General features: G+C 33.1%; 1 protein-coding gene across 2 annotated transcripts in view; it reads right to left on the reverse strand.

Moving 5' to 3' along the window:
* Apool (apolipoprotein O like) overlaps nt 1-16,619 on the reverse strand; it is a 68,215-nt gene that overhangs the window by 27,480 nt on the left and 24,116 nt on the right. For both annotated transcript variants that reach the window (XM_005328838.4, XM_013360157.4), the window contains exons 2-5: nt 13,852-13,956; nt 8,364-8,483; nt 5,734-5,788; nt 3,898-3,996 (exon numbers count right to left, since the gene is read on the reverse strand). In XM_005328838.4, the coding sequence (XP_005328895.3) occupies nt 3,898-3,996; nt 5,734-5,788; nt 8,364-8,483; nt 13,852-13,956 (379 nt within the window). The remainder of the gene's footprint in view (nt 1-3,897; nt 3,997-5,733; nt 5,789-8,363; nt 8,484-13,851; nt 13,957-16,619) is intronic.

A 16,619-nucleotide genomic window follows, 5' to 3' on the forward strand; every position in this document is an offset into this window, starting at 1 on the left:
TTCACAGAAACAAAAATTTCATATTTACCCATGTTAAATACAAAGAACTGTGATCTTTGCTATTCTCCTCTATTTTATCTTTTAATAAAATGCTTTCTTAGATCTACATTTATTTCACCACTTACTAGTAGGTTGAAATGTGAAGTCTAAAACACACGCATTACATTATTTTAGCTGACATTCAGAAACATGGTGAATGACCTAAGGAACAATTTCTCTTACAAGAAGGTTATGAGTTCCTTACTGAGAAATTAAGTAATGCATTTTGGACAATTCCCTTCAAAATTTAGGGGGAAGCAGATAGAGGGAAGGGAGTTTGGATAGTGGTTGCCAGAACAGAAATAAACATATTATATTCTACTATTCTATAGCACAGTAGGGTGATTATAGTTTATAAAAATCTATTATATATTTTAGGAAAAAACAGAAGAGAGGAGCTTGAAGTCTCTAAACAAACAAATGATGAGATGGAGACATTAATTATCCTGATTTGATCAGTACATATTATAGGAGTAATGTAATATCATACTGTACCCCGTAAACACATAAAATTATTGTGTGCTAATTAAAAAATCAAGTGTTTCAGGAGATGAAAATGTTACCCACCCTGATTTGATCATTATACCACAGAAATAAATAAATATATATTTATATAAATATATATACACACAATTAAAATAATCAGTAAAGATAAAATCTATAAAATTAATTATTACATATGGAGATCTTGGTTTTAAGGTATTTTCTACTGAATATTTGTAATGCATATTCAATTAGAAGTTGGTCATGTGTTAAATGGGATGTAGGCATTATTATTACATATAGGGAGATTGTTGGTTCTACTGAAGTGAGATATATGGGTTAGAGTTAGGATGCTGCAATTTTTCTAAATATGGACAAAGCTCTGTTACCTAAGTAGGTGTACTTGAAGCTGCTTTTAGGATTATACATTTGGACAAATCAACCACAAAATGATACCACACTGCAGAATGGTTCAGAGCTCTACCTTTTCTTTCTTTCTTTCTTTCTTTCTTTCTTTCTTTCTTTCTTTCTTTCTTTCTTTCTTTCTTTCTTTCTTTCTTTCTTTCTTTCTTATTCATTCATTCATTCATTCATTCATTCATTCATTCATTCATTTATTTATTTATTTTAAAGAGAGAGTGTGAGAGAGGGAGAGAAAGAAAGAGTTTTTAATATTTATTTTTTAGTTTTCGGCAGACCCAACATCTTCATTTGTATGTGGTGCTGAGGATGGAATCCGGGCCTCATGCATGCCAGGAGAGCACGCTACCGCTTGAGACACATCCCCAGCCCTCAAGTACTTTAGTTTGGGGACAATGTTTAGTAAATGGGATGTGGACAGAGAATGGATGGAAGGAGGCCAAAATGGCTACTGACCAGAGAACTACACTAGCTTAATAAGGGCTTAGGGGAGGAGGTAACACATTAATGCCTACTGAGAGGAATAACCATATCTAGAGGCAAAAAATGGCCAAAGACAAAATTCACTGTGTAATTATCAGATAGGATTATTTAATGGTATGGAGAAATAATTAACAAAGGATGCTTGAGACCACTATCATGAGATAAACCTGCAGGCAATGTTGGCCCTTGGCTTGCAGCTGGGCACTTAACCAATAACCAGTTCCTTATAACAATTCAAAACATTTGCTAAATAAGAGTGGCTCAAGTTTTTTTAAACTCTGTACAAATGATGTGATTTATGCTGAATATCTGCTTTCCTTCTGGAAGTTTGGAATTTTGGTACATGTAGGTAGATACTGTTTCTTTAGCAATCCCTCAATTAAACCTTATTCACTCAGCTTATAGTTGTGACTCAACCCATGTCGACAACATCTCATTCATATTGTCACAATTCATTACTGAAGAAATTAAGCACACCCAGGATGACTTCACTAGGAAAGGACTCATAAAAGCTTATACCTGGTTTCTTACAAACTTTGCATTATATACCATTTCCTTTTCCTTTTGCTGATTTTACTCTGTATCATTTCACTGCAATATGACCATATGCTGAACCCTATAAATTTTTCTAGCTAACTACCAAATCTAGGGGTGGTCTTAGGGACTCTCCACACAAGTGGTATAGTGGTAAGGAAGGACAAAGCTGGTAGAAACACAGGGTACAAAAAGGGGCAAAGAAATAAAACATATCAAGTCTCACAATGAATGAGAGTAGTGAGGTAAATTTTCTACTTTCAAAGATCCATTCTGAGCTGGCTAAACAGTCCCAACAACTTTGGTCTAGAAGAGACTAAAAGTATATTAAATTTTATCCAATATAGCATATCATCTCAAAGCCTTAACATACCCCCAGAATATGGGAGGTCATGATTAACAAAAGTGGTTTGAGTGGTTAATGTATATATTTATATTAACAAAAAGCTCTCAAGAACATTTTTGGTAGTTAAGAGATTCTTAAGATGCTTAAAAAATAACATTACCTAGAAGAAAAAAATGTCAAATTCAATTTTAATAGAAACAACTATATATTTCAACATTTTATTAAAAATGATTACACAGCAAGTTTGTACATTTCTATCAATTTCAATACATGTACAGTCATGTAATTATAATGACAATTAAGATACATAATAATTCTACCATTCTTAAAAAATACCTCATGCTGTCTCCTTTTATAATTGCACCTTTCCTCACTCCTAACCCCTGGGTATCAATTACCTGTTTTTTCTCACTATAGTTTTTTGTTTTAAGAATGTCATCGAAACAAAAATGTAAGTAGACTGTCTTCTTTCCCCCAGACTCATCAGGATTGCTGGACATAGCATGATCACCTTCCCTTTTGTTGTTGAATAGTATTCATTTGTAAGGATATGCTACATTTTTTTTTAGCCATTTACAAGTTGACAAACATCTGGATTACCTCCAGATTTATATGATTATGAACAGAGCCACTAGAAACTATTGCATATAAGTTTTTTATTTCATTAGTTTTATTTCATATTTTATATGTAGTTCATGATTCTTGAGTATTTACAAAATCCCAATAAAATTGGCATAGATACCTTTTTATATAAAATTTTAGAGGGCTTATGAATTTCTGAGGCTATTTAATGGACTACAGATAATTCTAGATAGTCTAGATACTTATCAGGTCTTATTAATGTTAGTATTTAATGGGTACCACAGGTATATCTCTTCTTCCCTTTCTTTTGTAATGTAATGATTTTATCAGTGCATTATAATTTCACATAACTATGGGTTTCATCTTGACATTCATAAATACATATAACAAAATTTGCTTCAACTCATCCCCAATACTTCTCCATTCCCTCCCATCTTTCTCTCCCCATAACCCCCTCTCTCTACTCTATTATCTTCCTTCTTTTAATCTTTTTAATTATTATATTATAGCTAAGCATAAAAGTAGCATTCATTGTGTATATTCCTACATGCACATAGCATAATTTGATCAATTTCAGGTTTGTATTTCTCCAGGGTATATACCCAGAAGTAGAATTTCTAGGTTGCATATGAAGTATATGTTTCAGATTATGAGAAGCTGTGAAACTATTTTTCATATTGGCTATATCATTTTGCACTTTTACAAGTAGTGCATGAGAATTTTAGCTGCTCTCCATTCTTGATTACTGTTGATATTGTTGGTCTTATACACTTTGGTCATTTTAATATTTGTGCCATGGTATCTCACTGTGATTTTCATCTGCATTTCCCTGTAATGAGACTGAAAAAATTTTATAAGTCTTTATAAAAGTAAACACAGTGTATTAAGGAATCTAAAGTTTCTACACCAACCTATCCTAATGTTATTCAATAAAGGCTATGAGGTTTGCTCATCAGAGTAAAATTTAAATTGATATAATGACATTGAAAGAGCATATTTTTGAAACCTACCTTTTCTTGCTGAAACCAGGCCTGCCAATCCTGAAACTGTAATCACTCCCATTTTTGGAAGAAAATCTTGAGGTGGATTCTTCAGATAGACATATGCATCTCAAAAAATCAGGTAAAAATTAATATAAATGACTGACCACAATTGGGTATTCTCTACAGGTATTATGCAGAAAGGTTTAAGAGATTATTAATAGTGGACAATAAGGTAACAGTGAATGGATTAAAAACACTCTTTAAAAGAACTGTACAAAATGTTTGTATGAGCAATGATCTAAAATTTGATAGTAATTACTGTCACAAAATAAAACTCGAATGATATTTATTTTCTTAATGATACAGTTATTACTCTTCTGTAAAATATAATGCTAGAGGGTCCATCTTTTTTAATATTTATTTTTTAGTTGTAGTTGGACACAATATCTTTATTTATTTATTTATTTATTTATTTATTTATTTTTATGTGGTGCTGAGGATAGAACCCAGGGCCTCGCACGTGCTAGGCGAGTGCTCTACCGCTGAGCCACAACCCTAGCCCTGAGGGTCCATCTTAATATGAATTACTTTAAGACAAATTCATGATTTCTATCCCTTATCTATTCAAGCATTGGTAGGATCCAGTAAGAAATGAAATAGATAATTATATCTAGGAGCTTGGTGACTAGACCTTGCTTGCCACTATTTCCCAACAACCTTAGAGCAGCCATGGCTCTTGGTTAAAACCAATGGTCAGTAAGGAAGCGAGGCAAGATAAAAAGCAGATGAAGAATAAACAAAAATCTGGATGTCTTGGCTTATTGTATATTTAAATTATAGTTTAGAAATATACTCTTTTGTCCTAGTTATTTATTGACAAGCATATATTTAGTCATATTCCTCAAGATTGATGAGGGAAGTAATTTTGAATTCTCAACATATTAAATTCAAATACAGGTCATCAACTTCAGGATGATACTTACATTTTTAGGTGATCTCTCTGTCTAATGAATATTTATTCTGATAACTGGTATATGCCAAGAATATTAGAAACCTACATCTGCTGCCAAAACACTATTAATGAGCTGAAGAGTCAAATATAATTAATTTCTGACAGTAGTTTATATATATTGCAGGTTGACTACTATTATCATTTTCCAGCAATTGATAGCAAAATACTATTCATTTTAATAGAAAATAACACTTTCATTTGGTACTGGGAATTGAATCCAGAGGTACTCTATTACTAACGTACACCCTAAGTCCCTTTTATTTATTTTTATTTTGAAACAGGTTCTCACTAAATTGCAGAGGATCTTGCTAACTTGTCCACTCTGGCTTCAAATTTGTGATCTTCCTGTCTCAGGTTCCTGAGCTACTGGGATTACAGGTGTGCACAAACACACACAGCTGCAAATAACATTTATTTAAACTAATTAGCAACAATGAAGAAATATTTTTAATTTATACTTTTTAAGAACATAATGTGGACTTTACAGTTAAAAAAGATCTGTTTGACTGGGGCTAGTTCCACTTACTAACTGTGTGACTTTGGTAACCTACTTAATCTTTCCAACCTCAGCATCTTTATCTGTAAAATATAAATACTATACTTTTAATGCCAACACTCACAGAATTATAAGAAAAATATGTAAAATACTTTATATAATTATTTAGCATATAATAATAGCTAAATAAATAGTAGATATTTATTGCTTTGTTATTATCAGTAAAATATAGAATATCTTCTGAATTGGTAAAAACATAATAATGGAATAGGATACCATGCTTATTTTTCTCATATTCAAATACTGCATATTAAAAACATAATAGAACATTTCCAATTATGGATGGTTCAGTTACCTTTTCCAATCTGTACTGCATCCATTATTCCATTTTTCACAAAGACATAAACACCCTGAGAAAAAAAAGGGAGATAAAAGGATAACTACATTTTTGAAGCTTCTGATAATCAGATCAAGTAGCCCATATTTTTGATATTATATGAAAAAGTTCATTTAGCATTACATCAAAATATAAATTCAGCTTTTTAATTCACTCACAATGAAGATACTTGCTTAACTTAGCTTCTCTTCATTTTCTGCTTCTCATTCTATTTAACATGAATAATACCTGTTTACTATTTTCCTCATATAAGTGGGTAAAGTAATGTCTATAAAATAATCAGAGCAGTTCACAGAAAATATATTGAAAAAATATAAAGGTTTATAATCTTCTTTTATAATGGCCTAGAGAAATAAATGGAACTTGAATAAAACATGAGGGAGGTATATTTCAACATAGAAGCAACATCTGATGAACAAAGATACAATAGCAACAACAGAATGATTTGTAGAGAAAAAACAAAAACAGGGAAAAATCTAAACAAAAGAGCTTCATCATCTTTTTTTTTCTTAGTTTGCATTAGTATAAGGAAAACACAAATAAGGCATTTACTTCAGGATACAAATCATTACTACTAGTCTACTCTGACTAGTATCCATCTAATTTTTAAATAAGAACATAAATTCTACATAAACAAAATCATATTTACCCACTGGAGGGATTAAAGCTTTAAAGCAAGCCTTTCCTTTTCCCTGTTTTTAACTAATTTATTTTAATGCAAAAAATACTCTTATACATATTTATTGTGTAGTGGGTATTATTCTATTTACATTAGAAGAAAATTGATGTCACAAAATGACTTACTCATAACCATGCTGTATAAACCAGAAAACACAAACCAAACTCCTTCTCTGAACTATGTGCTACAAAACCATGGGATTAAAAACAAGAGCAAGGGAGATTTTTCAAATCATAAAAACAGAAATAAGTATAACAGATGGGAAAAAAGTTATTGGTATAGAGATCTTGATCTAGTAATTTTGTCTCAGTTTGATCTTTGCAGAGATTTGTCCTGTTCATCCTGGTTTAAGGTTATGCAAACCAACACACACCTAACTGCCACTGTGCTACTTCTCTTTGTGGACTTTCTTAAGAAAATTTCAACTTTGAACATTAAGATACCTGTTGACCAGTTGATTGGAAATCATTTAACCATAAGTCTTCAGGAAAAATTCCTTAGTTGAGTTTAGGAATTCATTTGTACCACAGGGGGGCACTGCCACCTAAATTTCAAAACACTACAGAGTAGAAGTATGAATTTGGTCTACATGATTATAGGTTTCATGCAGAATGCAATTTGAGGCAGACACAATTTTTTAAAGAATAGATTGTTTTTTATGGAAAAATTAAAGAGTAAAAGTTATTTATATTGAAGATTAAATACATTTGAAAATGTTTTTCTTCAACCTATTTGTTTTAGCATATCAACAGCAAAATGTTCTTTCAGTCTTAAAACGGTTGAGAGTTACAATACCAATTTAAAGATCTCTCAGGGACAATTTACCTCACTGAAGACACATCTGAGAACACTACAGAAAATTAGGTCTCAGGAGATTTTAAATCTGAATCATCTGACTATTGGCATATAGCCATGGGAGCATGATTCAGACCATAATTACTTAAGATATTTCCGTCAGAGATCAAAGTATTAAGAGAATGCAGTACAACTAGTACCATTAGAAATATATGACAAGCAAAATTTTTCAAAAAATAATTCCATATATTCATCAGATGTTTGAAATATCATCTGGAATGACCAGAGTTCATTGATTTGGTATTTTACATAAGGACACATTATTTTTCCTAAGTTCATTAGAATTTTCGGTTTAAAAGGAGTGGATTAGAAACTAAAAAGCACAAAGGTTCACAATCAGGCTATATTTGGGAAAAACTGTATGGGTATTAGGTCAGAATGATGAAAACATTATAGCAATATTATCATGAAGAAACTCACAATGGAGATGCTCATGTAAATACAACGTTTATATGATGATAATGAAATATCTGTGTTTTATCAGCTTATTCCACCATTCTGCTGATGAACACTGCTTATTCAAGGTTAAAGCATCAAAGTGAATTCTATTTGGCCTAATAGCTGCCAACCTCAAGTGAACAATATTTTGCTCACTTAAATAAGGAATTATTCAGAAGTAATCTCAGAATTTCATGAAGGAGGTAAATAATGCTTTGTCATAAGGAATCCTGAACTTGCCGTGTAAAGTTGTCTACCTAGAGGCCATCATGCTTAAGAGATCATGACAGATGCTTCAGTCAACAATCCCAGCTGAACCCAGTCTTCCATCCATCCTTGTCAAGGTTCCAGAGATGCAAATAAAGCTGTCTTGTACAATCCAGATCAGCCCATTGGCCAGATAAATACCACAAATGGCCTCTGTTAAAACATGTCACATGCAACAGAAGAATTCTCTGTCTGAATTCTGATCGAATTCCTGACCTACAAAAGCATGAGACATATCACTTACTGTTGCAAGCTACTAAGTTTTAGGGGTAGAATTTTACACATCAGTAGATAACTGGAAATTAAGCTGAAATGTCTAATACAAAACCACTTATCAGAATAGACTTACCTTGCACCAGCCAATGTAATGACCAGTTGTAGTGCGGATGGATGCAAAGGCCATCTGTAAATGACCAGGCTGCTCTTCAACATATTTAGATTGGAGAGGTGGTGCAGTATATATGGGGAGCTGAAGGCAGAAAAATGTTCATGTCAAGAACATAAAATAACTAGATTGCCTTTTCCTGCAGTATTAGAGAATAGGAATACTTATCCATCTTCCTCCTAAAAACAACTGAGATTGTTGATAAAATTTCCATCTTAAATACAGAGATGATGTGGTAAAAAGGTTAGTAAGACTAGGGACCCAAGAGGCCAGAAATTAAGTGATACGACCTATAGTTTGACCCAGTGGCTCTAATTCTAGGTATATATAGAAGTAACTACCATACTTACATACTTAGGGGTATATATATTATTATTCATAGCAGAACTATAATTGTAAAAATCTTTAAACAACCTAAATGTCCATGAACACAAAAATGTGTAAATTGGAATATATCCATACACTGGAATATTACAAATTAGAGAAAATAGAAAAATGAGAGTCATATGGAAAAATATGGACTAATTTCAAGAATATGTTAAGCAAAAATAAAAAATAAGATGCACAAATGGCATGCAGGCATGTTTCTATCAACATACAATCAAATATGTAAAACCAAAAATTCCCAAATCGTTTAGCCATGCAAACATTTAAGGTAAAATTATAAAAGAAGGGAATAGTAAGAATTCAGAGTAGTGGTTATACCTGAATGAACCAGGATAGGTACCCAGGGGATACTGTTTTGTTTTTCCTTGAAATTGGGTGGTAGGTACATGATTCTTCATTATCATACTAGTACTGCTGGTTCTTATACCTTTCATATATTATATGAATAGGCTTTTAATGCTAGTCAATATTCAATAAAACCAAATATAAACATAATAGAATGATGAAAAGTTTTAAGGTAAAATCTTACTTTATAAAAGTAAAAAAAAATATTTTGCCATTATGTTCAGAGTGTAGCATCTTTCTTTGAAATTGGATGAAGATATAATTGGGGAGAACAAAGTTTACAAATCAACATCAAGGGAACGAGATGATTAACATCATTGGATTTCATCCTCTACCAAGAACAAACATAATAGCTAATAATATGTTATATTCTTAAAAATGCTCAGAGAGTTGGTGTAAAGAGTTCTCATCATTTAAAAACAAATCATAATTATGGTAGATAATAAATATGTTAACAATCGGATTTAGGCATTCCATGATATATATATGTGTGTGTCAAAATATCATGTTGTATGAGGTAAATACATACAATTTTACCTATCAATTCAAAACATTAAAATAAAGACAAATGGACAGTATCAGCTTCACAAAATTTCCAGTAGTAGGTTGAAAAGTCTTGTGTTACCATTAAATGGCCCTTTATTACCCATACTAGGACTAAAGAGTTAATGTTTCTCTTTCCAGACTAATGCTGGGATTTAAATTAACCAAGTTGGCAACTATGTATGAGTAGGAGGGTCAATACATGCATATTTTATATTAAAAATACATATTATATATAAAAGCAGGTATGTTACAGGTAAGGAAAGTTTTCTTCTTCCCTAGAAAGAGACTGTGTATGTGGATGTACTGGTGTTAGAGTGGGCAAAATTATTTACTTAAATGTTTGTCCACCATGGCCCCTGTATGCTTTTACATTCTTCAATTCCAAACATTATTAAACATTAATTGTTTTTATTCTTTTCCCTATCTTCATGGAAATCTCCTGATCCTTAATTTATATCCCAACATACCTTAGATAAAGAGTTTTTTATTTGTGGTCTGTTGTAAGCAAAATTTTATATATGCATTTTCTAGGAAGTACATTTAAATTTTTCATCAGATTCTCAAAGGGATAAGAATGATTAAGAACCAGTGCTTTATAATATTTTCTTCTTAGACATGGGCATTCAAGCACAGTTGAAAGGTTTATATAAAAGGATATCATTTCTATTGTTAGAATTTTAAGAACCAGCCAGTACCATGTTACTACAGTTTCTACTGAGAGAATATTCTCACTATAAATTGGAGGCCTTGGCCTTAAATGCCACTTACTGTATAAACACAATCTATTTGTACTCAGTTAGAAATCATGATTAGATCCAGTAAGCTATAAAACCACGTTTTAAATTAAATTGAACCAAAGTAACTAGAAACTTCAAATCAATATTTTTCTCAGTTATTTCTTGGTGAAAAGAAGCAAATGGCAAGAAAATAAGTAAAGCTCATGTTAGAGGGATTTAAAAAAAAAGTGTCCGTGGCTACCTACATGCAGCCTAATTACCAGTCATTTTACTGACCTGAATAGTGCAATTTTCAAGGTCAAAAATGATTACTCTGTGGTCCTGAAGAGTTTTCTAATAAAGGGGGATTTATTTATGTTCACTATATGGCACTTACTAAGGCAGGAGCATACTGATACTTTAGAAAATATTTTTAGTTATACAAAGACACAGTACCTTTATTGTATTTATTTATTTTTATGTGATGCTGAGCATCGAACCCAGTGCCTCACATGTGCTAGGCAAACACTGTGAGCTACAACCCCATATATCCATAATATAGTAAAGATGCACTTATTTACTTTAAAATTCAGAAATATGTGAATTTAGCTATTAGGAACAAACGTCAGTTATTTATCTTCCTACTTAGATTTTTGAGCTGCCCAAATATGGGAGTGTCAAGTGAGGTTTAAAAATATGATCCTTCTGAGATTAATAAAGAGAAAGAAAACTGAGAGTCAGCAAGTAAGTAGGGTGGAGAATCTATCCAAGACTACTAATGAAAAATAATAACACTTTACCCAGTGCTTAAAACCAAACTCAAAGGGAACTTTACACAAACTCGAAGGGAATTCAGGAAATCTTTTCTTTTTCTGTAAAATGTGAATATCTCAGTTTTGCACATTAGCTTGCCAATATATCAATTTTTGCGCCACCATTCCTATACTTCTCCTTCTAGAAATTCATCCTAAGGAAACAGTTACAGATGTATACAAGGATTTAGTTAGCAACTGGTTAAATAAGCATGGTATAATAGCAAAATTACTGGAAGCACTCTCAATTTCCAAAAATTTATTATATTTTTGCATTTGATAGTGATACATTTATACAACAGAATATTTATGTCACCATTAAGATTTCTACCCAATATCATCTAGCAGTTTATTGGTAGAGTCAGAGTTCAGACTCAGACCTGTATGACTTATGAATACATCACTAAGTATGTAGACAAATCTTAGGTGTGACTTCAGACAGGTAGATATAAATAGCACAGTAGTGAACAGAATCCATAATCACATCAAAAGCATGGTGGGCCAGATCAACAAGATGAAATTTAGAGAGGCATAAATACACCTGGCAACTGAGTCAAATAAATCCAAAAGTGTAAGTACAGAGTGGGACATGACACAGCTTACCAGTAGCCTATGTGAAAAGGTTAGTGACTTAGAAAACTGCAATTCACTATGTCATGGTCAAAATCTATTTAAGAGAACAGTTGATTTTGAGAATTCCAAACAAAAATAAATATAAAAATAGTATGATCTTAGGCAGCATTAATACAAATGTAATACTACAATAGGAGAAAATGTTTGATTCTATCCTCCAGTAGTCAAAATATATCTAAAGAAAACATTAACCATCCAGAACATGTGAGGCATAGAGTGATAATGACAATGAAGGAACTAAAAACTATGAAATGAGGAATAATTAAAGCAATTAATATTTTCATCTAGGAAGCAAAATGTTATGGTATGGATATAAAGTATCGCCCAAAGAGTCATGTGTTGAAGGCTTGATCTCCAATGAAGCAATGCACAGATGTATGGATTTGGGGAAGCAATTAGAGTAGAAACTCTGACCTCATCAGTGAATTAAACCTTTGACAGTTTAATGAACTACCAGGAGGTGGGGGAAACTGTAGGCAAGAAGGGCATGTTTGGAGAGAAAAGGTCATGGTGGCTTGCCCTTGGGGACAATATCTGAACCTGGCCCCTTTTTCTCTCTCTAAGCTTTCCAACAGTCATGAGCCGAGCAGCTTTCCTCTGCCATGCCCTTCTACCATGATGTTCTGTCTCATCTCAGGTCCAAAGCAATGGAGTCTGTTGACCAGAATAAAACCTCTGAAACCATGAGCCAAAATCAACCTTTCCTCAGGTATTTTTCACAAGTATTTATCACAAAGATGATAGGCTAAGACACAAAATCATTAAAGATAAAACTGACATCTCTTTTCAGAAGAGAAATGAGATGTTTTCTTTACGATGTCAAATCATGAGATACAGCACCAATGGTAGTAATTATTATGTGGCAGGTTTATATTTGACATAAGGAAGAACCTTATTATGGTTTAGATTTAGAAATTTTCCCTAAAAATCTCATATTAAAAAGCATGATCCTCATTGAAGAAAGGTTCAGAGGTGGGGTTTTTAGGTAATGATGAGAACTGTAAACTCAACAGTAGATTAATCCATTTAAAGGATTAATAATCTGCATGCATTACAGGGTGATAACTTTAGGCAGATGTGAGGTGGCTAGAGGACACAGGCCACTGTAGGCCTGTCTTTGGCCATTATATATTGTCTTTGGTCCTTTGGTCTCTCTGCTTCCGGGATGCCATGAGGTGACAGCATTAGTATACTGTGCCTTTCTGCCGTGATGTCCTGTCTTACCTCCAGCCCAGACCAATGGAGTTGGCTGACCATGGATTGAGACCTCTGAAATGTGACGTTAAAATAAAAATTTCCTCAAGTTGTTCTTTTAAAAAATATTTATTCTTAAGCTTTTAGGTGGATACAATATCTTTATTTTACATTTATGTGGTGCTGAGGATTGAATCTGGTGCCTTGTGCTTGCTAGGCGAGCACTCTATCACTGAGCCACAACCCCAACCCTCAAGTTGTTCTTGTCAGGTATTTTGATCACAGTGACAGAAAGCTGACTAACAGACTTTAAGTCGAATGAGAGCATCCAGAAAATGGAACATGTTCCTTAGATTATTTTATGCAGAGATTTATACATATAGAAGATAAGTGGCCACTAAGTGTGATTACTGTAGAGGAGATTATAATGCCATACAGGAGACTGAACTAGAAAACATCTAATATCCCTTCTAAAACTGATATAATGATTGAGAGACATTGTAATACTGGATATATCTATATAAGTTTTTCAAGAAAGAAAAGTCATGCTGCTTAGAAGGTATGAGACCCTGTACTAATATTAATTATTCATTAAGAAAAATCACCAAATACTTTTCACCAAAGTTAGAGTTTTTGATGTTTATGTTAAATATACTATTTAGAGATATTATTTCTTTCAACTTATCAAACAGACCTAACAGATTTCAAATACATTTATTATGAAGGTAAATGAAACAACAACCATCACCACAACGACCACAGAGATTTTGCATTGTCTTTACATTATGTAAGGTCCATAAACTTTTGTAGGCAATTTACCTGGTCTGGTCTCATTAACTTCTTTTTGTATTCCTCTTCCCTGGACACACGTACACTTATAGATGCGTACATGAGACCTGCTGGCATGGTTGTCAGCTTTCCCATCTGAGAAAGAAATATTAAAAAGGACTTTTAATTTGAAAATCTACTCAGCTTCCATTTCTTAATAAATATGGGGGACATCTCAGGAACACTATTGTTTTCCCTTAAATATATTAAGAGGGCTGAGGATGTGGCTCAAGCGGTAGCGTGCTCGCCTGGCATGCGTGCGTCCCAGGTTCTATCCTCAGCACCACATACAAACAAAGATGTTGTGACCATCAAAAACTAAAAAATAAATATTAAAAAATTCTCTCTCTCTCTCTCTCTCTTTAAAAAAATAAATAAATATATTAAGAATTCCTGCCTTCCAAAATATATCACTTTTGATTTCTTTTTTTGTTTTTTAGAGGAGGAAAAGTTTATTTAGGCTCATGATTTCAGACCTCTCAGTCCACAATTTACCAACTTCATTGCTCTGGGCCCAAGGTGAGGAAAGCTGCTCAGCTCATGATGGGGTCAGGAAGCAGAGTGAGATAGGGGAGGGGGCCACAGGGAAGATGCACCCTTCCAGGTTATGTCTTAGTAACCCATCTTCTCCAGTCACACTTTACCTGCCTGCAATTATCACCTAGTCATTTAAACTAAGATGGACTGATTAGTTATAGCTCTGAAAATTCAAGTAATTCACCTATGAAAATTCCTGCATTAATTAGGGAGATTTGGGAAGACCCCTCACATACAAACCATAACACCATGTGCTAAAATTTTGGTTGCCCACTTTTGTAACAATTGGGAGGTCGTGCAACAATTGAGAGGTGGGTCTAGTTGGAGGAAGGTCATTGGAAGTCTGCCCTTGAAGTGTATATTCAGACAATTGTCCCTTACAGTTTCTATTTCCTTCCTGGCCACCACATAATGAGCAGCTTTCCTTTGTCATGGGTCTGAAGGTAACTGGGTCAAGTGACCCAGAGAAGGAAACCTGAGCCAAAACAAAGTTTTCCTTCTTTTAAGTTGATTTTCAACAGGTATTTTGTGATAGTGACAGAAATCTAATACACTTGCCTAGCATGCTCTTGTCTAAATTTTTCTATCAACACTGAAAAAAAGGTGATACATATGAAGTAAAATCTCAGAAAAGTATATACCTGCAATTCTTTAATTCTTGTAGTTTTTAATTTCATTATGTGAAATAGGACTAATGTTTAATCACTTGCAATGAGTGCTAAATGAAATGTAGCATGTAAAACAATCAATATAGAAGCTGCACTTTTTGAAAGCTCACTAAATGACTACCATTATCTTTATTCTTCTAGTTTGAATTGTCATTACAAATACTCTTTTGAAAAATTTTACCTTAGTTCAGGCTTTAATTAGATATAGCCTCATCTACCCAAAATGTGGCTACTCATAAATACCAAGTGTTACCAACATATTTTTTGTACTCTTGAAATACATTCAAGAATACTTGAATACATTTTGTACTGTTGTTATGATACTGGATACCATAATATTTTGTACTAATAGCATTTTATGTATCCTAATTTACCAAAAAGTAAGCTGTGGATATTACTCACTGATTCTTTTCTTTAATTTTAATTTGTTATCTATTACAGCAGAATGCATTACAATTCATATTACACATATAGAGCATAATTTTTCATATCTCTTGTTGTACACAAAGCAGAGTCATGCCATTCGTGTCTTCATACATGTACTTAGTGTAATGATGTCCATCTCATTCCACCATCTTTCCTACCCTCATGCCCCTCCCATTCCCTCCCTCTACTTTGCCTTATCTAAAGTTTGTCCATTCCTCCCATGTGCCCCCCATCCCCATTATGGATCAGCATCCTCATATCAGAGAAAACATTTAGCATTTTTTGTTTTGGGGATTTGCTTACTTCACTTAGCAATTATGGTAACTCTCAAACTCCATCCATTTATTTGCAAATGTCATGATTTTATTCTCTTTTAATGCTGAGAAATATTCCATTGTTTATATATACCACATTTTCTTTATCTATTCATCTGATGAAGGGCATCTAGGTTGGTTCCACAATTTTCCTATTGTGAATTATGCTGCTATAAACATTGATTTGGCTTCATCCCCTTAGTATGCTGTTTTTAAGTCCTTTGGGTATAGACCGAGGAGTGGGATGGCTGGGTCAAATGGCAGTTCCATTCCAAGTTTTCCAAGAAATCTCCACACTGCTTTCCATATTGTCTGCAACAATTTGGAATCCCACCAGCAATGTATGAGTGTACCTTTTCCCCCCATCCTTGCCAACACTTATTGTTGTTTGTACAGACCACTATATGATTTTTACACATACATTTCTTAGAAGAAACCCTCAAAAAAAAACTATCAACCGAGATTTTCATAATGCAGCAGAGTTATCCTTCAGTATCAAAAGAGAAATGAAAGTCATCCAAGACAAGCACAGACAAAATAATTCTTGAATACTAAGTCAGCATTACAGAAGATATTTAAGTAAATCCCACATATGGAAGGAGATTAAAAAACAAACAAGAGTTCTCAGGAAAGACTAAGTCTCTTTAGAAGAATACTTATGCAGTAAGTATTAGGTTAAATAAAACACTCTGAATAAAACAAAATCACTAAAATAATAAAGACATCCCTATCATTACACTGAATGTAAATGATCTCAATTCTCCAATTCAAAGGCATAGATTGGTAATTTGTATTTAAGAAAAAACAAGATTCA

This window comes from Ictidomys tridecemlineatus, chromosome X (assembly GCF_052094955.1).
Source record: "Ictidomys tridecemlineatus isolate mIctTri1 chromosome X, mIctTri1.hap1, whole genome shotgun sequence".
In the NCBI taxonomy this organism is placed as follows: Eukaryota; Metazoa; Chordata; class Mammalia; order Rodentia; family Sciuridae; genus Ictidomys; species Ictidomys tridecemlineatus.